At 41.2% G+C, this 25,826-nt stretch overlaps 1 protein-coding gene across 4 annotated transcripts in view; it reads right to left on the bottom strand.

Annotated features, from left to right (window-relative positions):
* Window positions 1-25,558, bottom strand: part of STYXL2 (serine/threonine/tyrosine interacting like 2) — a 38,844-nt gene extending 13,286 nt beyond the window's left edge. For 2 of the 4 annotated variants that reach the window (XM_005539866.5, XM_074003325.1), the window contains exons 1-3: window positions 25,438-25,558; window positions 24,673-24,798; window positions 2,239-2,333 (exon numbers count right to left, since the gene is read on the bottom strand). In XM_005539866.5, coding sequence (XP_005539923.3) covers window positions 2,239-2,333; window positions 24,673-24,782 — 205 coding nt within the window. In that variant the 5' untranslated portion in view covers window positions 24,783-24,798; window positions 25,438-25,558. Of the gene's footprint in view, window positions 1-2,238; window positions 2,334-24,672; window positions 24,807-25,090 lie in introns of all 4 variants that reach the window. The other 2 variants (XM_005539867.5, XM_065520392.2) reach the window with 2 other exon arrangements.
* Between the last annotated feature and the right edge of the window lie 268 nt (window positions 25,559-25,826).

Here is a 25,826-nt window from a genome sequence, read left to right as displayed (position 1 = left end):
CAGCCCCTCATGGAATCTGCTCCTCCCAGGAGTCTAAGCAGGGCTTGCTGCTCATGGACTGCAAATCCTGAGAGCCTTGGGTTCTGCCTGGGGCTCAGGATTTCATTTCCCTCCTCTCTTCCCTCCTCTAACCCCCCTGAGGGGCCCCCACGTCCCTACATCAGGGCTCAGCTCTAAACGTTCTCTGATCTTCATTTCAAACGCAGAAAGAAGAAAACTCCTGCAATCCCAGAGCTCTATTTTGTTTAAAAATAGATGAAGTGTTCCTATTTTCTCCACCATGCAGTTTTCTCCCCTGGCTCTCCTGGGGTCTTTCATAGCAAATGCAGCCCCCTCTCCTTCCGTTGTCTACTTAGATGTCTTTCCCTTACTACATATAAAAAATGGGACTCCTGACACCTCATTAAAATACACAGTATTGTCTTCCTCGGCTATTTATCTAGCAGGTGTTGTTTCCATTTCTTTTCTTTTCAATTTAAAAACAAATGTCCCAGCCCTTCACCCCTGATGGCAACTCCTGCTTTCCCTAGGTCTCTGGTTCACACTTCAGCCTCTGTAGAGTTTGCCTCCCTCCCTGCATCAATTTCTTTCTATTACCTGACATTTCTTCAGCAGAGAGTAAAGCCCACACATTTCTCCCCTACACTCTCGGATGTGTGGCATATGCAGACTTTCATGAAAGCAGAAGGTTTTCAACACACATTTTTACCCCTGTGATCACCAGTGAGCATGGCGGTGTTTTGAAATATCACCTGATACATTTTCCTTTCTCTCTAATATATTGTTTTTTCTCCCCCTACAGCCCTTCAGCCACTAAGGCTAATGAAACTTAGATTTGATGCCCCCAGAGAAGGGAAGAATAAAGAGCCAGGATAAAAAGAGGCATTGCACATCTTTTGGTTTCAAACTAGACTGAATGTCCATAGCATTCTATAGACTTGAAAGTGAAGCTTTCAAAGAGAGAAAAAGTTTTTTTATTTTTTTTCTCCCCACAATTCCTAAAGCTGGACTTTTACTTATCAAGAACCAAAGCCTGGAAAATGATCCATAGAATGAAGCACAAAGCAGAGATGATGCAGAATGGAAGGTTAGGGAAACTTCCAACCACAAAAGAGGAAGAAAAGACTTTCCAGAGCTATGGTGGCACTAGGAGCAATTCAGAGAGAACTGGACCAGGGTGAAGACACTGCCTGGGTTTGGGGGCAAGATATCTTGGGATAAGATATCTTGGAGCAAGATAACAGAGACCCTAGGTATGGAAGAAAAAGAAAAAAAAAATCTCCCGAAGCAGATGAGTCTTTGAGAAGATGGGGCCTCCTAGAATGCCCAGAACAGTCAGCAACAGCAAGTCAAATTTCTGGTTCTATGTGAAGTGTGCAAGAGGTCCAGACGTCCTCTAGAGATCCTGGTGGAGACCCAAATGGGTCAGGGGACAAAGAAGGGACCAGAGTGAGAATGGACAAAGAGTAGCATGTGATTCTCATAATGAAAGACCAAGGAAAGGATTGTGGCCACCAGCGGTGGTTGCAAGATTAAGTCCAAAGGCCAGCTGGGCCTTGCTTCATCAGTGTGCACCTTATCCCACTCCACCCCATCTCACCAGAGTTGTGAGGCTACCCAGGGAGAAGGGAGAAGAAAGGGGAAGAAAGAAATTGCAAAAGATTATTTACCTGAAATTGATTAGAAAAAAAATCCATCTAATCTAGATAAGTATCTTTGAATGAAATACAATAATATGTTGTCTGCTTCAAAATTTTACTGTGTAAATATGAACATATTTAATATTGGGTGCTCCCCACCCAAGCTTTTCCCTCCTTCCCATGCACCCTTCAGTTTGAAGCATCTTTAAGCACTGGTGGAAGTGCAGGTCTAAGTCTGGGCTCCCTTGGAAGAGAACCCTCTGGATGCTTCTGGCCATTTCTTGGGCTCTTAGGTCTGTGCCTCTGCCATAAGCCACCTCAGGACCCCTGACGTAACCAAAAATTGAGCAGGAGGCCCTAGGAACAGATTAGTGCTGACTCTCTGGTTGTCCCTGTTCATGCTGATGTATAATTATTTCCACTTCCTTCCTATCAAAGTTGAGGAGGTGGAGTTGGCAGAACTACCTTCTGCAGATCTGCTCTTCCTAACGTAATGGGCAGCACCTGAGAGGCACATTGACATCTTCCAATGGCCCCCCTCTAAGGGTCTCCAGATGACCACTGGACTTTGCTTCCACCCAGCTTTTGATTGCATTACCTTCATTGATGATCTGTTTGGCTGCAATGGCTGAGGAGAGGTGAATGGGTTCCATGAAAATGCTTTCTGTTTCTGCATCTGAGACCATCGAACACCTAAGGGAAGAGGATATTCATGTGAGATAAGCCTGCAGCATCTGAATTAAAGGCATTCTTTTAGATGAGAAACCTGGTTCTGATTTTAGCAACAAGTAGGAAACAACGAATGATCAAGGCAAAGCCTTCCTAAGTTTAAGGACCCAAGAATACAGAACACTGGGCATCCTGTGACTCAGATGCCCACCTGTTTTCAGATCACAGTTGGCACTGATGCTGTGTGATGTTTAATGACATGGTGGTCTATGTTGGGAAGGCAAGAGTGTATGTCTGTGCTTGGGGGAACCCACCCTGATGTGGCTTCACTTTCTTGGATGTCCTGCTGCTCATTTAAAAAATTTTGTCTCTTTTTCCTCTGCTATCAATCTATAGGATGTCCTTAATTGTGCCTTTGCCAGTCTTCTGCTGGACTGCTGGACTGAATAGGTTGCCACTACTCTTTCTGTTCCCTCTGTTTTCCATTCCTTCTCCAAGTTTGTAAGGGAATGGGCTAATGATGAAGGACTGGCATACCACCAAGTGAAATGCCAAAGATGAACTCAAATGCACAGGTACTGATTCTGAGCACATGAAATCAAGAGTCAGGCTGAGCCCAGGGATGCAAAGAAAGTAACTTGGGTAAATGTCAAAGCAATTTCCCAAAAATAATTCAGTGCAGTTGTCAAAAAGAGACCTTTAGGAACGTGGAGAGTCTAGAGCAGAGACAAGACTTGGGACTGCACTATGGTGGTGGGGATGGGACCACACCGTAGTTCACTAGTAAATGCCTTTCTAGTGAGTTGTCCTGTTTTCGAGGTGTTCAGATGAGCTTTGGGTCATTTTCTTTTGTCTGCTTAGTCTTTCCTTTAGGTCTAGAGAGGGAGGATTTAATGGATACCATTTGTGAGTGCGTTCTATGAATTTAATTCTGACAAACCCTCCACAAATGAGGTATTATTTTTATTCCTGCATTACCGATGAGAAAACTGTAGCTCAGAAAGATTAAGAAAATTGTCCAAGGCAGTAAGTAAATGGCAGGGCTAAGTTGAGAACATAGGGCAGTCCTGCTGTAGGTCCAGTGTTCTCTACACAATACACAGATACCATTTAGATTAGAACAGGGAGGTGGGTTGGTTAGTGGAAGCAACCCCAGCTGGATTCCCAGACTCAATGCAGACTTTGACAGGTAAGAAATGCTTATTGGAAGCCTAGATGCATGGATGAATTAAGCTGAGTAAAGTTGAGTTGAGCAGAATCTAGATGAGCTGAACAAAGCTGACTTGAGCTGAGACAAGTTGAGATTGAATTAAGTTGAATTGATTAGCAGAACAATTCTCTCGTGCATCCACAACATGAGTCCACCCTAGGGAGAATGGTGTGCTCAGCGTCAGCAAGGCCAATGCTCTTGCCAGGAGAAAGAAGTAGCCTGGGACTCCACCCAGGACATGGCCAGAACTGCCTATGCCACCTCAAGGACAGCATGATGTGGCATCATCATCCATAGTGTCTGAGAGTTTTCTGATAGCAGTTGTGCCGGCTCATTCCTATTCCAGCACCAAGTACTCCTGTGACCAAAAACGCATTTTCAAATATGCATGACTGGGGAGTGGGAGTGGATTAAGGGTGAGCTTTGTTCACTAGAGGCTGCATGGGCAGGTCTGGCCACATCCTGAGTAGATTCACAGGCTACTCCTTTCTCCTGGCAAGGTTATTTCCTTCTCCATGGCCTGGTTGACACTGGGCACAGCATTCTCCTGAAATTGGACAACAATTTGTGGATGGTTATTACAAAATAATTGTTCTGCTAATCAACTAATTTTTTTATATTTCAATAGGTTTTTGGGGAACAGGTGGTGTCTGGTTACATGGACATGTTCTTTAGTGGTGATTTCTGAGAGTTTGGTGCACCCATCACCAGAGCAGTGTACACTGTATCCAATGTGTAATTTTCTATCCCTCACCCCCTCCCATCCTTCCCCCAAAGTCCCCAGAGTCCTTTGTATCATTCTTATGCCTTTGCCTCCTCATACCTTAGTCCCTACTTATAAGTGAAAACATACAATGTTTGGTTTTCCATTCCTGAATTACTTCACTTACAATAATGGCCTCCAATTCAATCCAGGTTGCTGCAACTGCCATTATTTTAGACCATTTTTTTGGCTATTATTTCATAGCATATATATGTATATATGTGTGTATATGTGTGTGTGTATATATATGTGTGTATATGTGTATGTATGTATGTGTGTGTATGTGTGTGTATATATATGCACCACATGTTCTTTATCCACTTGTTGATTGATGGGCATTTGGGCTGGTTCCATGTTTTCACAAGCGAATTGTGCTGCTATAAACGTACGCATATAAACAAGTCTTTTTCACATAATGACTTCTTTTCCTCTGGGTATATAGTCAGGAGTGGGATTGCTACCAAATGGGAGATCTACTTTAGTTCTTAAGGAACCTCCCTACTGTTTTCAATAGTGGTTGTACTAGTTTACATTCCCACAAGCAGTGTAAAGTGTTCCCTTTACACCACATCCATGCCAACATCTACTATCTTTTGATTTTTAAATTATGGCCATTCTTGCTGGAGTCAGGTAGTATCATGTTGTGGTTTGATTTGCATTTCCCCGATAATTAGTGATGTTGAGCATTTTTAAATATGTTTGTTGTTAACCATAGTGTATCTTCTTTTGAGAATTGTCTATTCATGTCCTTAACCCACTTTTTGACGGAATTTTTTTTTTTTTTCCTTGCTGATTTGTTTGAGTTCCTTGTAAAATCTGGATATTAGCCCTTTGTTGGATGCATGGTTTGCAAAGATTTTCTCCCACTCTGTGGGTTGTCTGTTTACTCTGCTGATTATTTCTTTTGCTGTGCAGAAGCTTTTTAGTTTAATTAAGTCCCATTTATTTATCTTTGTTTTTGTTGCATTTGCTTTTGGGTTGTTGGTCATGAAGTCTTTGCCTAAGCCAATGCCTAGAAGGGTTTTTCTGATGTAATCTTCTAGAATTTTTATGGTTTCAGGTCTTAGATTTAAGTCTTTGATCCATCTTGAATTAATTTTTGTATAAGGTGAGAGATGAGGATCCAGTTTCATTCTTCTACATGTAGCTTACCAACTATCCCAGCACCATTTGTTGAGTATGGTGTCCTTTCCCCACTTTATGTTTTTGTTTGCTGTGTTGAAGGTCAGTTGGCTATAAGTATTTGACTTTATTTCTGGGTTCTCTATTCTGTTCCACTGGTCTATGAGCCTATTTTTATACCAGTACCATGCTGTTTTGGTGACTATAGTCTTATAATATAGTTTGAAGTCAGGTAATGTGATGCCTCCAGATTTGTTCTTTTTGCTTAGTCTTGCTCTGGCTGTGTAGGCTTTTTTTTGGTTCCATATTAATTTTAGAAATTTTTTGTCCAGTTCTGTGAAGAATGATGATGGTATTTTGATGGGAATTTCACTGAATTTGTAGATTGGTTTTGGTAGTATGCTCATTTTTCACAATATTGATTCTACCCATCCATGCGCATGGGATGTGTTTCCATTGGTTTGTGTCATCTATGATTTCTTTCAACAGTGTTTTGTAACTTTCCTTGTAGAGGTCTTTCACCTTCTTGGTTAGGCATCTTCCTAAGCATTTTTTTTGGCAGCTATTTTAAAAAGGGTTGAATTCTTGATTTGATTCTCAGCTTGTTCACTGTTGGCGTATAGCAGTGCTACTGATTTGTGTACATTGATTTTGTATCCTGAAACTTTACTGAATTCATTTATCAGATGTAGGAGCTTTTTGGATGAGTCTTTAGGTTTTTCTAGGTATATGAGCATATCATCAGTGAACAGTGACAGTTTGACTTCTTCGTTACAGATTTGCATTCCCTTATTTCTTTCTCTTGTCTGATTGCTCTGACTGGGACTTCCAGTACTATGTTGAATGGAAGAGGTGAAAGTGGGCATCTTTGTCTTGTTCCAGTTCTCAGGGGGGATGCTTTCAACTTTTCCTTGCTTAGTATAATATTGGCTGTGGGTTTGTCATAGATGACTTTTATTACCTTAAGGTATGTCCCTTCTATGCCAGTTTTCTGAGGGTTTTAAGCATAAAGCAATGCTGAATTTTGTTAAATGCTTTTTCTGCATTTATTGAGATGATCATGTGATTTTTGTTTTTAATTCTGTTTATGTGCTGTATCACATTTATTGACTTGCAGATGTTAAACCATCCCTGCATCCCTGGTATAAAAGCCACTTGGTCATGGTGGATTATCTTTTTAATATGCTGTTGGATTCAGTTGGATAGTATTTTGTTGAAGATTTTTGCCTCTGTGTTCATCAGGGATGTTGGTCTGTAGTTTTCTTTTTTTGTTATGTCCTTTCCTGGTTTCAATATTAGAGTGATACTGGCTTCATAGAATGATATAGGGAGGATTCCCTCTATCTTTTGGGATACTGTCAATAAGATTAGTACCAATTCTTTTTTGAATGTTTGATAGAATTTAGCTGTGAACCCATTTGGGCCTGGACTTTTTATGTGTGTATGTGCAATGTTTTTATTACCAATTTAATCTCGCTGCTTGTTATTGGTCTGTTTCAGAGTTTCTATCTCTTCCTAGTTTAATCTACGAGGGCTTTGTATTTCCAGGAATTTATCCATCTCCTCTAGGTTTTCTAGTTTATACATGTAAAGGTGTTCATAGTAGCCTTGAACAATCTTTTGTATTTCTGTGGTATTGGTTGTAATATCTCCTGTTTCATTCTAATTGAGTTTATTTGGCCCTTCTCTCTTCTTTTCTTGGTTAATCTCACTAATGATCTATCAGTTTTGGTTTATCTTTTCAAATAACCAGTTTTTTGTTTCATTTATGTTTTGTATTTTTGTTTGTTGGTTGGTTTCAATTTCATTTAGTTCTGCTCTGGTCCTTGTTATTTCTTTTCTTCTGCTGGGTTTGGATTTGGTTTGTCTTGTTTCTCTAGTTCCTTAAGGTGTGACCTTTGATTGTCTATTTGTACTCATTCAGACTTTTTGATGAAGGCATTCATTGCTATGAACTATCCTCTTAGCCCTGCTTTTGCTGTATCCTAGAGGTTTTGATAGGTTGTGTTACTATTATCATTCACTTCAAGTAATTTTTAAATTTCCATCTTGATTTCATTGTTGACCCAACTATCATTCAGGAACAGATTATTTAATTTTCATGTATTTGCATGGTTTTGAGGGTTCCTTTTGGAGTTGATTTCCAACTTCATTCTACTGTGGTCTGAGAAAGTACTTGATATAATTTCAATTTTTTTAAATTTGTTGATACTTGTTTTGTGGCCTATCATATGGTCTATCTTGGCGAATGTTCCATGTGTTGATGAATAAAATGTATATTCTGCAGTTGGTGGGTAGAATGTTCTGAAAATATCCAAGACCATTTGATCTAGGGTATAGTTTAAGTCCATTGTTTCTTTGTTGACTTTCTGTCTTCATGATCTGTCTAGTGCTGTCAGTGGAGTACTGAAGTTCCCTACTATTATTGTGTTGCAGTCTATCTCATTTCTTAGGTCTATTAGTAATTGTTTTATAAATTTGGGAGTGCCAGTGTCAGATGCATATATATTTAGGATTGTGATATTTTTCTTTTGGACTAGTTATTTTATCATTATATAATGTCCATCTTTGTCTTTTTCAACTGTTGTTGTTTTAAGGTCTGTTTTGTCTGATATAAGAATAGCTATTGCTGCTTGCTTTTGGTATCCAGTTGTTTGGAATATCTTTTTCCACTCCTTTGCCTTAAGTTTATGTGAGTCCTTATGTGTTACATGAGTCTCCTGAAGACAGAAGATACTTGGTTGGTGAATTCTTATCCATTCGGCCATTCTGTCTCTTTTAAGTGGAGCATTTAGGCCAGTTACATTCAACTTGCCTATTGAAATGTGAGATACTATTCTATTCATCATGCTGATTGTTGCCTGAATACCTTTTTTTTAATTGTGTTATTGTGTTATAGGCCTTGTGAGATTTATGCTTTAAATAAGTTCATTTTGGTGTATTTTGAGGTTTTGTTTCAAGATTTAGAACCCCTTTTAATAGTTCTTGTAGTGCTGGCTTGGTAGTGGCAAATTCTCTCAGCATTTGTTTGTCTGAAAAATACTATCTCTCCTTCATTTATGAAGCTTAGTTTTGCTGGATACAAAATTCTTGGCTAATAATTGTTTTATTTAAGGACATTAAAGATAGGAACCCAATCCATTCTAGACTGTAGTGTTTCAGCTGAGAAATCTGCTGTTACTCTCATAGATTTTCCTTTATAATTTATTTGATGCTTTTGCCTCACAGCTCTTAATATTCTTTCCTTTGTCTTGACTTCAGATAACTGGATGACTATATACCTAGATGATAATCTTTTTGCAATGAATTTCCTGGGTGTTCTTTGAGCTTCTTGATTTTGAATGTCTAGATCTCTAGCAAGGCCAGGGAAGTTCTCCTTGATTATTCCCTCAAATAAGTTTTCCAAACTTTTAGATTTCTCTTCTTCCTCAGGAACACCAATTATTCTCAGGTTTGGTCATTTAACATAGCTCTAAACTTCTTGGAGGCTTTGTTCATCTTCCAAAAATTCTTTTTTCTTTGTCTTTGTTGGATTGGGTTAATTTGAAAACCTTGTGTTAGGAAAATATAAAGGAAGAGAGCAATGGAGAGAAAGCAACTCAATGGCCAAACAGGTTTATTCACAGGAATAAGCCTGCAAGGTGTCTCAGTCAGGAGTCTGGTTGAGACCCTGATAGCTTAAAGCTGAGGTTTTTATAATAAAGTTTCTGCAGGAGAGGGGTTGGGGAAGTGCTGGCAGGTTGCAACTGTAAGGGGCCGGGGAAGGATGTGGTAAGGGCCAGTCAGACTTTGTTGTGGTCAGGGTTGTTATGCTCTGCTAAAGGTATGGGTGAGGGTGACATTTGCTTTGCTTCTGGGAACACTGTCACCAAGGCAGAAAACACAATCACCAAGGTAGAAAAATGGCATCACTATTGTTAATTCTCTCACCTTGTCTTTCAGCTCTTAAGGTCTTTCTTCTACTTGTTTGATTCTATTGTTGAAATATTCCAGTGTATTTTGTATTTCCCTAGGTGTGTCTTTCATTTCCAACAGTTGTGATTTTTTAAATTGATGCTATCTATTTTTTCTGGAGTTTGTTTTGTTCATATCCCGTATTATTTTTAAAATTTCTTTAAGTTGATTTTCACCTTTCTCTGGTGCCTCCTTGAGTTGCTTAATAATCGACCCTCTGAATTCTTTTTCTGGCAATACAGAGATTTCTTCTTGGTTTGGATTCATTGCTGGTGAGCTAATGTGATCTTTTGGGGGTGTTAAAGAACCTTGCTTTGTCATATCGCCAGAATTGTTTTTCTGGTTCCTTCTCATTTGGCTGGACTATGTCAGAGGAAAGACCTGGGGCTCAAGGGCTACTATTCAGATTCTTTTGTCTCATGTGATGTTCTCTTGATGTGGTGCTTTCCTCCTTCCACTACAGATGGGGCTTCCTGAGAGCTGGACTGCAGTGACTGTTATTGCTCTTCTAGGTCTAGCCACCCAGTGGAGCTACCAGGGCTTCAGGCTTGTACTGGGGAGTGTCTACAAAGAATCCTGTGATGTGATCCGCCTTCCGGTCTCTCAGTCATGGATACCAGTACCTGCTCCAGCGGAGGTAGCAGGGGAGTGAAATGGACTCTGTGAGGGTCCTTGGTTACAGTTTTCTTTGGTGCACTGGTTTTCTCAAATGCTGGTTATGTCAGCAGTAAAGTTGTCATGTGTACAGACTCAGAACCTCTGGTTAGCCAGGATTTTACAGGTGGTAGAATTAGCTGTTGTTTTCTCCTTTCTTGGAGCAGCATTGTTCTTTTATAAGTTGTTGTAATGGCTTGAGCTGGTTGCCAGCCAGGAGGTGGTACCTTCAGGAAAGCAACAGCTGCAGGGGAAACAAACTTGTCCTAAGGTCTCCTGGATAAATATTCAGGTTTCTCAGGTGATGGGTGAGGCCATAGAGCTTCCAAGAGATTATGTCTTTTGTCCTTGGCTACCAGGGCATGTAGAGAAAGACCACAAAGTGGGGGTAGGGTTAGGTGTGTCTGAGCTCAGACTCTCCTCGGACAGGGCTTGTTGTGGCTGCTGTTGGGGTGTGGTTCTCAGGCCAATGGAGTTATGTTCCCAGGGGGATTGTGGTTGCCTCTGCTGCATCATACAGGTTGCCAGGGAAGTGGGGATAAAGCTGGCAGTGGGCACCTCACCCAGTTCCCACACAGCCAGCAAGGCCAGTCTCATTTTCACTATACCCCACCAACAACACTGAGTTTATATTTAGGCAGCCAGTAAGCAGGGATGAGATCTTGCCCCAGGCTACAAACCTCCCTAAGGAAAAAGCAAACAGAGATTTTAGGCCTGGCCACTACTCTCCTGTGGTGGCTTCTGTGCTCTTGTTTGCACTTCCTGTTTGCCATTCCCCCATCCCCATTCTGCCCTGGACAATTTACACCTGTTGAAATTATTACAAAGTTCAGCTGGAAGTTTCGTTTTCCCTGTGGTCCTTCCCCAATACCCCTGGCTGCCCTCCCCAAGGACTCCTGTGAGATAAAGTCAAAAATGGCTTCCCTGGGGACTGGGAGTGCCTACAGGGCTCTTCCTGCTGCTGTTTCTACTTTTATATGTTTCTCAGCTCTCTAAATTCATTTCACCTCTAGGAATGGTTAAATCCTTCTCCTGTGATCTGGATTTTCAGGTTCTTCAGTGAGGATGTGTGTTTGGAGGCAGACTTTCCCCTTTTCACTCTTTGGGCATTCACAGTGTTTTGGCTATCTCACGATGTTTGCAGCAGCAAGCTGCTTCTTTGAAAGGGTCTGTGAATCGTTTCAGTTTTCCTAGTATGTTCCTGTGGTAGTTCTTGGAGCAAAGGTTCATGATGTGAGTCTCTACATGCTGTTCTGTTCATCCAAGTGGGAGCTGCAAGTTAGTCCTGCCTCCTATCTGCCTTTCTTTTCCCCCATAACCCTAATCGACTCAATTTAATTCAATTCCAAATTATCTTGGATGTTAAAACTAGAGAGGTCTTTAGAGATCTCATTGCTTGGTGAAGATAATAGAGTTTTACGATAGCAGTTGTGTTGGCTCATTTCCATTCTAGCACCAAGTACTTTCTGTGACCAAAAGATGCATTTTCAAATAAGCATTACTGGACAGTGGGGGTGGATTAAGGGTACAGTTCGTGGGATATTATCTTTGGGTGTTAAAACTAGAGATCTTTGGAATCTCATTACTTGGTGAAGATAGTAAAGACTTAAACACCTAGTTGGGGTGGCAGTGAGCTCTATAAAGGTACAGATTAGGTGGATTAGGTGGTCTTATTTACCTGTGTCTCTAGCAGATGGAAGGTGATCAGTCAGGGTTTGATGACTGACCGAGTGGCTGTACAGACAGATGGGCAGATGGATGAAGAGCTGGATGTCTGGATGAATGGATGGACTATGGTAAGGTTGGGTCAGGTGTCCACTTACCACCTAGGGGATCAAACCTGATGATTTCCAAGGCCCTGTGGTCTCTGGCCCCTTCCTCCTCTTCAACCTCAACTTGCACTGAGTTCTCTTTGGCTCACCCTTTCCAGTACACTGGTCTCCTTTTGGCTGTCATTCTTACCAAGTTCCTTTCTGCCTACGGACTTTGTAGAAGTCAATTTCTGCAGCCTGATGGTTAGCCTTCACCTGCTTCCCCCATTTTTCAGATTTTAGTTCAATCATCCCTTCTTTAGGGAAGTCTTCCTTGATCTTGCACCATACATCTGTTTTTATGGCACTTCTATCAGATGCAATTTTACACTTATTTATGAAATCATTTGATAAATATTGGTCTCCTATACTAGATAATACCCTTTATGAGGGCAAGGACCATGACTGGGTATTTTGTTGACCATCGTGTTCCTAGCACCTAGGAGAATGTCTGGCAAACAGTAAATGTTTAATAGATAAATTCTGACTCACTGACTGCATTTGTCTTCAATAGTACTATACTTAAGGGAATGTAGCAGTTACAACAATCAGCAATAAGGTCTATCAAGTGTTTGCTGCATGCTCATCATTTTACTGGGACACCAGTAGCAAGCCTCAAAGCAAAAGGAGGATCTTGGCTGTGTCCTCTCCATGCCTACTCTCTGCCCTTTAGAGGCCAAGATGTATATAATATCTGAGGCCTATGTTAGTAATTAGCAATTTTTTCTTATGGTAGAGTAATGGTCACCCCAGATCTGTGGTACTCCTTGCATAGAGAGGTGGGGTCTATGTCTACTGCCCTAGAATCTGGGTAGTCTCTGTGACTGCTCTGACCAATAGAATATGGTAGAAGTGATAACTGGTCAGTTTTTGAGCCTATGTCTTGAGGGAAGCCTCCCTTCTCTGGGTCTTGGCACTCTCTCTGGGAACTCCTGAGCTGCCTTATAAGAAGTCTGACTACCCCCAGCACCAAGCTAGAAAGGCCACTAGTCAACATTCCCTGCTGAGCTCCCAGCCAACAGCCAACCATGTGAATGATCCTCTTAGAAATGGACCTTGCAGCCCATCAGGCCACTCCAGCTGATGCCATATGAAACAGATAAACTGCCCAGTCAAGTCCTGTCCAAATTCCTGACCCACAAAAAGGGGAGCAAAATAAAATTATTGTCTTTAGTCATTAAGTTTTGGGATAATTTGTTAAGTCCCAGTAGATCACAGGAACAGTGCTATTCCAAGGGCCAAGAAGCAAGTTTTAAGTAAATGCGTAGGCACTCTTCTCCCCAACAGTGATACACAACCTAATAAATATCAGTGACTGAGCCAAATATTTTGTGGATGGGAAGCAACAACAAAATAATGCCAATATGGTAGAGCAAACCCTGCCTCTATACCAGACCTGGTGGACATTCTGAGCTCCAGGCGTTCAGAACAGCTAGCTTTCATATATCAATATTTCATAAAACTAGAATCAAAGCCCCAGATTTTATATAAATGTGAGCAGTCATATTTTCCATTTCAACAATATTTATTATGGGAGTTTTATTATTTTTCAGTAATTAACACTACTTATACTCCTATTAACAAAACATTAATCATTTCATTTATTAAGGGTCAGTATTATGTAAAATGAGGTTTGGGGCAAAACCAAACCAAACAGATCCATGCTGAGAATTATTGTATTACTGTAGGGATTACAAGGGCTTCTTCCTTGCACAGCACCACATTTCTTCTACTTGGTCAATTTTCTTTGTTCCTTTGCGTCCCAAAGAGGCTTTCTCACATTGTAATCAGTATTCCAAGCAACTGACACAGACTGAAAGTAGACATAGGAGGTGCCCTCACCTGTCAGGTGTGCAGAAAGGCCTTGCAAGGAACTCAGCAGGTGGGATTGCCAAGATCCTGTCCTGGGATTATCCATCTGGGAGCCCTCCATCCTGCCATTTTCCCTAAACAACGTTGACTTTAAATTGTGAGCATTTGGTTTTAAATAACAAATACTGAGAACCAAGAATCCATCCTAAATATACCTACACTCTGAGACTGTGGGTTTGATAGGGGAAAATTTGAAAAGAGAAATCACTGTGAAATATCTTTCCTTTTTAGTGGTGGTAAAGATTGAAGTTCGGCTAATGAGGCGGCAAGCCTGAGAAATCATACGTGAAGAGCCTACCCGGTACGCTCTTGAGAAGCTGGCAGCTTTGTAATTGAGAAAAGAGAGGGGATTCAGAACAGATTTCCTCCCCAGCCCCACGATGTTTCTGTCTTTGGCTGCTGATGCTAAAATGTGAGCAACTTTAAACTCTGCTCCGTATTACCCAGTGTGGAATGTAGGATGTAGATTACAAATGCTTTTATGAGTCAGCCGCTGTGAGGGGAGATGTAAACCTAATAGTCATAAAACTGTTTGCCACAGACACAGTTTATTAAGTCTAATAAAGAAAGGTGTGGGGGCAATACCTAAAACGGGTGCTTGTTTTCCACAGAGAAGGAGGACTGCAGAAACAGAAGAGAAGAAGGAGGGAGAGACCTGAACAACTGGCCCTGTTTATATTTGCAAGGTCAGTGAGATGGCGGCCCTAGAGGTTTTGATTTATGACTATGTCTGTGTCCCAACCGGCGTACCTGAGATGGAGTGAGATGACACTCACACCCTGATTAGAAAGCAGTGAGGGCTGGCTGTTCAAGAAAGACAGGCGGGGAAAGAAAGGATCTAGGATCAATACATACCTCATCATAGGATCAGGAAGCAGCTGCTAAAAAGCCTTGAGGCTGAATTGAAAGAGGAACAATAAAGGGGAGTTTGATGGACTTCCTAACCAAGAGCAGGAGAGTGGTGCAGCTTGCTTTAGACCTGCATTTTTCAAAATTGCAGACTGACCAATCTGTGTTTCATAAAATCAATTCAATGGGTTGTGCTCAGCATCTGGGACAGAAAGAAAAAAAGGAAACAGAAAAAGGAAAGAAGGAAAGAAGGGAGGGAGGGAAGGAAGGAAAAGAGGAAGAAAGGGAATAGCAACACCCATTGTAAGGATAAGTGTAGTTTTGTGAACTTTTAAAAATTTATATATACATGTATATATCTCTGAGTTGAGCTGTAAATGGTATTGGCATACTGCAGATTGCAGTCAGCAAAATTTGAAAGCCATTGCTTTAAACTAGTTGCCTGATGTCCAGACACGGAATGCAGTAGAACTGGGGTCCTTCAGTCCAGACTTCCCTGTAGCTGATCACTTCCTGTCAAGGAGTCCCGTGGAAGTGAAATGGAGGTAGAGGCCCAGGAGGAGCCGTATTTCTTGATTTGGCTTTTGCAAAAAAGGACAAGGTTTCTGTAAGTGTTCAGTGACTTCAGAGAAAATGACCACACACAAGCAAAATTCAGGCTCTAAGGAAGAAAAGAAGTCAGTAAACTAAAGAAAATTGATTTTTAGAAAGCTGCTTCCAACAGGCTTAGTGAAAGAGCCGAGGTGGAGAAATTTTCACTGAAAAAGACATGTAAAGGAGAAAGGATGGACAGGAGGAGCCATTTCCCAAAGAAACACAATGAAAACACCGAGAAATTACACTTCATGCCCCTGTCTCCTACCCCACACATCACAGATGCTTGCTCGCCACAGGAAGGGAAAGGAGAGCACAGTTAAGGAAATTCACTGAAGGTCAAGGGAACCAGTGCCACCGTGAGAGGAAGCCTGATCAAGCCTTACCAAGCAGTTCTAAAAAACTGCGAAGTCTTGAAAAGTTCAGCTCTAAAAGCCAAAGCAAGAAATGGATTTTGACTTGGAAAGATATCAAGTCAAGTCGAAAAACATTCTTCAAATCAAGAACAAGAGAATGATGAAAATGTCTTTACTCCTTTAGTTGGAAAGGAAGAGAAAACTGATGATAATAGCTAAGAAGGAAGAGACGGGGCAGAGGTTGGTTTGCATCACAAGCACACTTACTTCTTAGGCTGTATTTATGTAGGTGACTGCGAAGGTCTGGCAGAGGCTATAGGTAAGGGAGAGGTCCCCACCAAGCTGCCCCACAGACAGGAGGTTTTAAATTTTAGTGTCAACTCATGAATCATGAATCACTTAGGGAAATTTGCCTAGCTATGAGATGGATGAATCTCTAACCACCCATTTTCTTTCAGAGAGTGACTCATAGTGGCTAGGTTTGAATTTAAGCTGTGTGAAGTTAGTGCCTAACTCAGGCAAAAATGAAGATTTGATACCCCATTCATTGTCTACACCCCTTTCTCAGGTTCTTAATTCACCCTAGCATGAGATTTACAGATGAGACTTGAAATGTCAGGACTCCCTGCCAGGACAGCAGGCAGGCTACATCCCTGCTAATTTTGGCTGGTTGCTAGTGACTGTTTGGAGCACTGGGTGAAGTTTTGCAAGACTCTGTTCTAATTCCACAGGAAAGGGTACAATGATGTTTGCTAGGGGCTGGATATAGGGCTGTAGTGAGTTAAACGATGGCCCTCCAAAATGGTATATCTTCCAAAACCTGGGAATATAATCTTTTTTGGAAAAAGGATCATTGCAGGCGTAATTAAGTTAAAGCTTTTGAGATGAGATAACCTTAAATTAGGATTAACTCTAAAGCCAGTGGCAAGTGTCCTTAGAAGAGAAGAGAATACAGAGCAGAAGGCCTTTTGAAGACTGGAATCATTCTGCCACAATGCAAGAAACGCCTGTAACCAACAGAAACGAGCAAGAGACAAGGAAGGAGTCTTCCTTAGAGTCTTCGGAGGCTGTGTGGCTCTGTCACCACCTTGATTTCAGACTTCTGGCTTCCAAAATGTGAGAAAATAAATTTCTCTTGTTTCTAAGCTGCCCAGTTTGTAGTAATTTGCTGTGGCAGCCCTAGGAAACTAGTACAAGGACTAAGAGTCCGTTGGTGAGGTATTTGCTGACTTGGTGCATAATTTAACTTAAAGACTTGAAATTTAACTTAAAGACTCAAACCTTTACTTGAAGTCATAAAACCAGAAGGATGGAATTTCAGGCCCTTATCAAGTACAAGGAGGACTATTCAGGACGGGGACAAATATCAGTAAGTGATACTCTGCTTCTTAGAATACAGGATTTGCTCATGGCAGAATTAGAGAAGCATGATGTCTTAACCAGTGTGTATGGGACTCTGGCTAAATAAAAATTTCTTGACATGATGAGTTACTGAAAAAATTTTGTTGTCAGATATCTTTCTCTGGAAGGAAAAAGGAAGAGAACCCCCATTTATCAAATATCCAGTATACCTTTATATATGTTATATTATTTATTCTCTACTACTGGGTAAAACTGGTATTCTGATTTTTTTGATTACATAATTTAAGCAAGCTTTCAAGGGTTTATAAGTAGGAGGGCAGATCTGACCTCAATTTTGGTCTCCACTACACCACTTAATTTCTTTCCACAGTACCATACTGCCTCCTAAAAGAGGGTTTTATTTATTATATATATATACTTTTTAAAAAACAGCTTTATTATTGATATACAAAATGCACAAATTTAAAATATATAAACTGGTAAGATTTGACATATGTATACATCCGTGAAGTGATCACTACACTCAAGATCACATCATCCCTTGTGCCCCCTTTTTTTTTTTTTTTTAAATTGTGCCCCTTTTTAAACTCTCCCTCTCACCCCCTGCCTGCCCTATGCCCCCCAGGCAACCATTAAACTGCTTTCTGCCACTATAGAGATGTATTTGCATTTTTTAGAATTGTATATAAATGGAATAATATAGTGTGTACCCTTTTTTGTCTGATTTTCAAGCAGTGCAATTACTTTGAGATTCATCCATGTTGTTGTATGAATCAATAGCTCATTTCTTTTCATTGCTGTATAGTATTTCTACGTATAAATGTAACACAATGTGTTCATCCATTCACTTGTCAATGGACATCTAGGGTGTTTTTAGTTTTTTGGCTATTACAAATAAACCTGCTATGAACATTCATGTACAAGTCTTTGCATAGGCATAGGGTTTTGTTTTGTTTTGTTTTGAGACGGACTCTTACCCTGTTGCCTAGGCTGAAGTGCAGTGGTGCAATCTTGGTTCACTGCAACCTCCACCTCTCTGGTTCAAGCGATTCTTTTGCCTCAGCCTAAGTTGCTGGGCTTACCGGTGCCCACCCACCACACCCAGCTAATTATTGTATTTTTAGTTAAGATGGGGTTTCACTCTGTTGGGCAGGCTGGCCTCAAACTCCTGACCTCAGGTGATACACTTGCCTTAGCCTCCTAAAGTGCTGGGATTACAGACATGAGCCACTGCACCCAGGAGACATAGGCTTTCATTTTTCTTGAGTATATACCTAGGAGTAGAATGACAGGATCATGTAGATATAGGTGTGCATGTTTAGGTAGATGTATGTTTAATTTTATAAGAAACTGAAAAACTGTAAAATGGCTGGACTATTTTACATTCCCACCAATAGTATAAGATTGTCCCAAGTACTCCACATTTTCCACCAACATTTGGTATGGTCAATCTTTTTAATTTCAGATATTTTAATAGTTATGTAATGGTAACTCATTGTGGTTTTAATTTGTGTCCCTAATGATTAAGGATTTTGAGCATTTTTTCATGAGCTTATTTGCTATCCACGTATCTTTTTTGGTGACTATGTATTCAAATCATTTGTCTGCTTTTTAATTAAGTTGTTTGTTTCCTTATTAGTAGGTTGTGGAAGTTTTAAAAAATACATTCTAGATAGAAGTTCTTTATCAGATACGTAATTTACAAATATTTTCTCCAGGTCTGAGGTTCTGTTTTCATTTTTAAAAAGCACTGTAGATTCATTCATCTGAACTGGTTTAGGTGTGGTTCTGTGTAGTAAAGTGGGATTGATTGGATGATAGCTCCAAAGCCTGTGCAATTGTAATAGTTTAGAGTTCAGATTTTATGAGGACATTGCAGGAAGAGATAGACTATGAAATGTCACCATGTCACCACATGTTTGCCTTCCTTGAAAATTTCTGAAAAGGGCTAGATGATTTGGGGTAAGTTTCTAGAAATCAATTGCTGAGTAGTAGACACAAACCTAGAAGGGCATTAAAGCCAATAGGATTCGGCAGCAGTCACTGCAAATCCAGATGACATTTGCTCTGGATGCGGGGCCATGTTTTAAGGAAGTTCAGTCCATTGCACAGGAAAGTGGGTCTTTCAGGTTGAGCCTGTTTTTGCCCAGTAAGGCAGACTGGCTGCTGGAAGGGCTAAGAACTGAATGCCTTTGCTTCAGTGCTTTTGTCTTGTGGTAGGCTAAGGTGGTGTAAAATTGGTAAACCAGCAGAATTAGTCTTCCCTGCCTCCTATTTCCCCTTTCGGTGACTCCCTTCACCCCTTCCCCTTTGTGTCATATTTATTATTTGCCTTCCTCAGTCAATAATCTGAGAAGCTCAATCACTCCAAAGTGATAGGCAGTTAATAAAATACATATTCCCTAGGGCAACGCTATGGTTTGTCTTCACCAAAACTCATGTTGAGGCTTGGTCTCCAATGGGGTGGCATTGGAAGGCAGTGTTTTAAGAGGTGATTAGGTTGTTAAGAGAGATGAATGCTTTTCTCACAGGAGTGAGTTCTTGCTCTTGGGTGACTAGGTTAGTTACCAGGAGAGGGGGTTGTTCTAAAGTGAGGCTGCCTCTTGCATTTGGTCTCTTTTGCACATGCCTGCTCTCCTCTCTCACATGCACTCATGCCATGTGATGCCATCTGCCATGTTATGAGCCAGCATGAGGCCCTTGCCAAATGTGGCCACTTGATGTTGGACTTTCCAGCCTCCAGAGCTATGAGCCAAATAAACCTCTATTCTTTGTACATTACCCAGTCTCAGGTATTCTGTTATAGCAACAGAAAACAGGCCAAGACAGGCAGTTTTTAAAATAAATATATATGCCAGACTTTATTTATCTAGCCTACTGCTAATTGGACAGTTCATCATGTTGTTTATACATCTTATATTCTTAATGACTATTAGTTGCTAAACATTATAGTATTTATCTTCTGGTGCACATATGTAGTTGTTTTTGTTAAGTATTTATGAAGAGTGAGCATGCTGGATCAGAGGACAACCATATGTTTAGCTTTAGTAGATACTGCAAAATAGTTCCAAAAGGTTGTACTAATTTACACTGTCACCAGCAACGAATGAGAATTTTGATTGCTTCACATCTTCATATTTGCTATTGTTGGTCTTTAGTTTGAGATATTCTGGTGAATATGTAGTAGTATTTAATTGTGCTTTTAATTTGAATCTCTATTTTTAAATTTTTTAACTGATCGCTACCTTTATTCTTCTATGTTCAGATAACATGTTCTACATTATTTCAATCACTGAACATTTGTTAATATATGTATGGCCCAGTATATGATCTATTTTGGTAAATGCTCCATGTGTACATGACAAGAATATATATCCTGTAGTTGTTGGGTACATGTTCTATAAATGCTAATTAGGTTAATTTTGTTTATTGCTTGGTCCAACTACTCTTGATAAATTTTTTATATTCTTATTAAAAATTATTCTTTTGATTTTTTAAAATTTTATAAGTTGCTGAGATAGTTTTTAAAAATATACATAGAGTTGAGGGAGATTGTGGCTTTTAATTTTTCATTCAGTTCTGTCAGTTTTTTGCCTTATATATTTTGAGGCTGTATTATTAAACATAGAAATTGAAAAATATTTAATCTTTCTGGTGAATTGAACCTTTGATCATTATGAAATGTCTCTTTTGTCTCTTTGTATCTAGTAATAATTACTTTAAAATCTGCTTCACTGGCTTGTTTTTCTTACTTTACGATATCACCTTGATACTTCTCTGATGGAGTGATGAAGTCTATGGTGCCTCGCCTTGAAACTTCATGGACATTTGTGACAGCAGAGTACAGCAGAAGTGGTGCTATGTAACTCCTGAGGCTAGCTCATGAAAATTAATACACATCTATCTTATTCTCTTGGATGCAACTCTTGGAATTTAGCTACCATGCTTAGAGAAAGCCCAAAGTAGCCCACATGGAAGGACCATCTTAGGTTTTCTGGCCAAAAGCCCAGGTAAATTTCAACATAAACTGCTAAATGTGAAGATGCCTCTGTGAGTCACCTCAGCCTTAAGTCATCTTCAGTCTTCAAATCTTTCTAGCTGAGGCCTTGGACATCCTCGAGCAAAGACAGGCTAACCCCACTGTGCCTCATCTAGGCTCCTGATTATGAACACAATAAAATGGTATTTTATGCCACTAAAATTTGAAGTTATGAGCAGTAGTAACTGGAACAGTGTAGTATAGTTTCTTTTATTCTTTGTTAACTTTTGTATATCCTTATTTTATTTTCTTTTATTTTATTTTTTGAGACAGGGCCTCACTTTGTCACCCAGGCTGGAATGCAGTGGCATGGTTATAACTCACTGCAGCCTTGAATTCCTGGGCTCAAGCAATCCTGTTGCCTCAGCTTCGTGAGTAGCTGAGGCTACAGGCATGGGCAACCATGCCTGGCTAATTTTTTAAAAAATGCTTGGGCAGGCGCAGTGGCTCACACCTGTAATCCCAGCACTTTGGGAGCTGAGGCAGACGGATCACGAGGTCAAGAGATCGAGACCATCCTGACCAACATGGTGAAACCCCGTCTCTACTAAAAATACAAAAATTAGCTGGGTGGGGTGGTGTGTGCCTGTAGTCCCAGCTACTTTGGAGGCTGAGGCAGGAGACTCACTTGAACCCTGGAGGCAGAGGTTGCAGTGAGCCGAGATCGCACCACTGCACTCTAGCCTGGCGACAGAGCGAGACTCTGTCTCAGAAAAAAAAAAAGTTTGCAGAGACAGGGTCTCACTATGTTGCCTAGTCTGGTCTCAAACTCCTGGCCTCAAGTAATCATCCTACCTCAGCCTCCCAAAGTGCTAGAATTACAGGCATAAGCTACCATGACAAGCCTATATCCTTATTTTTAAGGTGTGTCTCTGGTAAACACTATGTAGCCTTTTGAAAAAATTGAGTCTGACAATCTTTGTCTTTTAGTTGGAGTATTTAGTCTATTTAAATTTAATGTAGTTATTCATATATTTGAGCTTAAATCTACCATCCTACTATTTTCTTATTTATTTTTCTTTTTCTTTCTTTTTTTTTTAACCTATAGTTTCTTATGGAAAAAGTTGTTCTTTTTCTGTATTCTTTTTCTCTACTTTCTTTTCTTCTTTTGGAATGATTATATTTTATTATTTTATCTTCCCTTCATTAGCTTGTCAGCTATACATTCTATTGCAAAACTTTCTAACAATTACACTACAAATTACAACATGCATCCTGGACTCCCCACCCATATTTACAGTTTCAGACAACCTCCCAAGATAACTAACATTAAACTGAGACAAAAAGGCAAATGAATGAATCAGGATTGAAAACTGTATCTAGGAAATAATTTTGAATGTGGTTAGTAACACATGGAATTGTCTAATCTACATAGATCATAAACCTATTGAGTTTTTGAAAGGGTAGTATTTTCAAAGAAACCCGGAACTTCCAAAAGCTTTTAGGTGGCATAAGCCTTAAAACAGCCCCTGAGTCATCAAATGTTCATAAACAGGACACAGTCTGCAAAAGCTATACAGCCTTCAAGGAAGACATGTCTTCAACGTGGCTATGGAGGATAATGGACAAGCAAGACAGCTAGGAAGGCAGAGCTAGAGGTCAAAGAGAACAACAGACAAGGGTATTCCTCTCAGAGAGACAAATCAAGGTCAAACGTAGGAGGTTTCCTCACATCCTGGGTCAACATGTTCATTATTTATATGACTGAAGTATTTCCTCTTCCTCCTTTTATAAAATGGTAGCTGTTTTTGGCAGTTACCCTGATCCGACCATAAGGTGTTGCATTCAGGCCTGAGGAAGAGAATGCACACCCATTGGAGAACCTAGCCTGGTACTATGTATGCAGCAGTTGGTGAGTGGGATTTTGAGTTGTCTCACTTGGGAGGCAGTAAACATGTTCTATAGGTGGGGAAAAAAGGTAACATGGATTGACTGACTAGAGGAGTACATTGTGGCTGAGACTGCTACTATCAACACACTCATTTCCTCATTTTCTTGGGCTCATGGACCTTATTTCCCATCCTTCCTTGCAAGAAAGCATGGCCTTGCTGAGTTCTAGACAATGGAATATGAGTCAAAATGAAGTGGCCATTTTCAGGTCTGGACCATAAAACCTCCTGGGAAATTCTCCATGCTCGTCTCCATTTTACGTGGATACTGATGAGCATTGTGACTTTAGAAGCCACGTTTAACGTGGTGAACCCTCAAGATAGAAGGAGTCTTAGTTCTTGAATCACTGCTCAGGTACCTGTTTTGGAACTTATTTGAGCAAGAAAGAAATGTCCTTTAGATATAATAGCTAACATTACCCTTAGCAATACATGAAACTGTCACTTATCCCAACCACACACGAAGCGACCTCTGCCTTATTGGCGGGTATACAAGAGAGGAGAACATATGTTAAATCTCTCAATCCTGACAGTTTTCCTAAGTGAGACCATAATGCTGAATTTTCTTTTCTTTTCTTTTCTTTTTTTTTTTTGAGATGGAGTCTCACTCCTCTGTCACCCAGGCTGAAGTTCTGTGGCACGATCTCGGCTCACTGAAACCTCTGCCTCCCAGGTTCAAGTGATACTCTTGCCTCAGCCTCCCGAGTAGCTGAGATTACAGGCACCTACCACCACACCTTGCTAAGTTTTGTATTTTTAGTAGAGATGGGGTTTCACTATATTGGCCAGGCTTTGGGCTCGATCTCCTGACCTTGTGATCCTCCCGCCTTGGACTCCCGACATAATGCTGAATTTTAAAGGAGAAGTCTCTAAGCTCCATTTGGGCTAAGTGCGCTGGCCCATGAGTGCTGAGCACCTGCCCTTGTTCCCATCTTACTCTACTTGGGAAGCCTTTTGAACCACAGGAGGGAGGAGCCAGCAAGACCCCAAGAGAATCGAAGAAAAGTGAAGTCAAGCAGAATGATAAATTCTTAGAGGGGAAGTTAATTTCAGATGTTTTACTTAGTTGTTTCCAACTAAAGGCTCAATCATTTAAGTTATTCTTCACGCCATTTTGGTGACAGAGATATAATTAAAAGTCAGGTCTCCTGTTACGATTTATGACAAAAGAAAATGGACAGGCACACACAGTATTGTTTCAGCAGGCAATTAAGCACGATATTTCTTTAATGTCTCGTGGTTTGTCTTAAAACGTTAAGAACTTTTTTTCATTCTACATGATAACATAACGTCGAAGATTTTAATATAAAAGAAGTTTCAAATTACTTGTGGTAAAAAGAGGACTCTCCAGGAAGATGCCTCAGGCCCCTTGGCATCTTGCCACTTGCCCCAGGCATGCACATCTCCCAGTTTAAAGACACAGCTTGATTATGGATAAAAAGTTATTTTAGTGCTAGGGAATGCTTCCATGGGCTTCTCCTCTCCTGATCCCTTTTCTTATAGTCTACGGCCTGTCATCCCCATATCCAGCCCCAGTCCTAGTGAATCAAGCACTGCCAAATTCCTACTCATCCTTTGAGGTTCGGGTCCATCATCATCTCTTCCAGCCAAGCCTCCGATGACCTTCCAAGTCCAGTTGTTCCCTTCCCTGGTGTCTAGTCCACCACATACTAGATCCTGCACATATTAATATCTAGCACACACCTGCCACATTGCAATCAGTCTATTCGCATATTTACCTCCTCCAGAAAGTAGGACACATACAAGTACTCAATATTAATTGAGTGAACTGAGGTGATGGCTGCAGGCTCCCTGGAGCCAATGGCCCAACCTGTCCCCAGCCCCTCCCAGCTATGGCTGTGAGGGTGGGAGATGAGTGGTCACTTACTGGCTAGGGGAGGGGCTCCGGAGGTAGTGGGCCTGCACCGCCCTCACGTTGGCTTCATCCTCCTCACTTGGGACTACCTGCTCCTCCTCTGGGTCCTTGCTGGTCGCCATGACAACCTGCCAGCCTCTGAAAGTTTGGCAAGAAAAAGGCAGTTAGGGAATTAGGTTCCAGAGGTTTTGTCGGGGGATAAGGTGTGTCGGTGATGTCACCTCAGTGGAACTAGGAATAGGAAGGTGCCAGTGGGCAAAGGACCGGCAAGGAAAACCCAGTCAGACCTGGCCCAGCCACTGTTACCAGGACACCAAGAAGTGCACCCCACCATATCGGGAGACCACCTTGAAGTAACAATATTGAGGTGCCAGTGTGGCTTCTTCCACAGATGCCAGCAAGGGAGCAGGCAGAGGAGCTAGCAGGTTACCTGAACTCAGCTCAAGAAGTTGAAGAACAATGACTTCCCCAGACCAGCAAAATTTTTCAGTTGAAATTATAGGGTGTGCATATACACACAGCCCTCACCTACGCCCATGTGCACCCCTTTGTCTCTGCTGGGGAAGACGCAGCTGGCCTTCGCTGACTCTAACCAAGGCCACAGGAGGCAGGGCCTTTGGCTCAGGCGTCATCCTGGAGCCTATTAAGGAGCATGAAGTATACCAGCAGCTGGTCCCAGCCATCATGGCTGTGCCCTGACACTGAGGGCAAAGCCGCTGCCCTTTGTATTATAAGTCCTGGGCTCACCAGGACTGACGAGGGGAGAAGCACACTCACCTCTAACCTGCCTGGGTGTTCCCCACCAAGGGCTGAGGGACCCAGATGAAATGACCGAAGCTGAAGTTCCGGCCAGTGAGACAGGAACCAACCACCTCCTCTCTCCAGGGCTTCTTCTCCTAGGGGCAGGACAGCTGTTAACAGGAAACCTTAGCCACCCTCTAAATTTAGCCTCTGGCCCCATAGGCTGGCAGATCTCTGGGAGGAAGGAATGCAGGCTCCAGACCCAGGCCCCAAAGCAGTCCTCACTTAACTCTTTCCCTCCTGGCTGATTCTCCAAACACTGACATTTAGCAGCAGAATTGGAAGACGTTTGTGCATGGTAGATGGAGAACCTAAAAAACAGTTTTTCTCTGGGCTCTCTCTTCAAACCCTCTTGCCTGGGACCG

This window comes from Macaca fascicularis, chromosome 1 (genome assembly GCF_037993035.2).
Source record: "Macaca fascicularis isolate 582-1 chromosome 1, T2T-MFA8v1.1".
Classification (NCBI taxonomy): Eukaryota; Metazoa; Chordata; class Mammalia; order Primates; family Cercopithecidae; genus Macaca; species Macaca fascicularis.
This window is presented reverse-complemented; position numbering and strand designations above follow the sequence as displayed.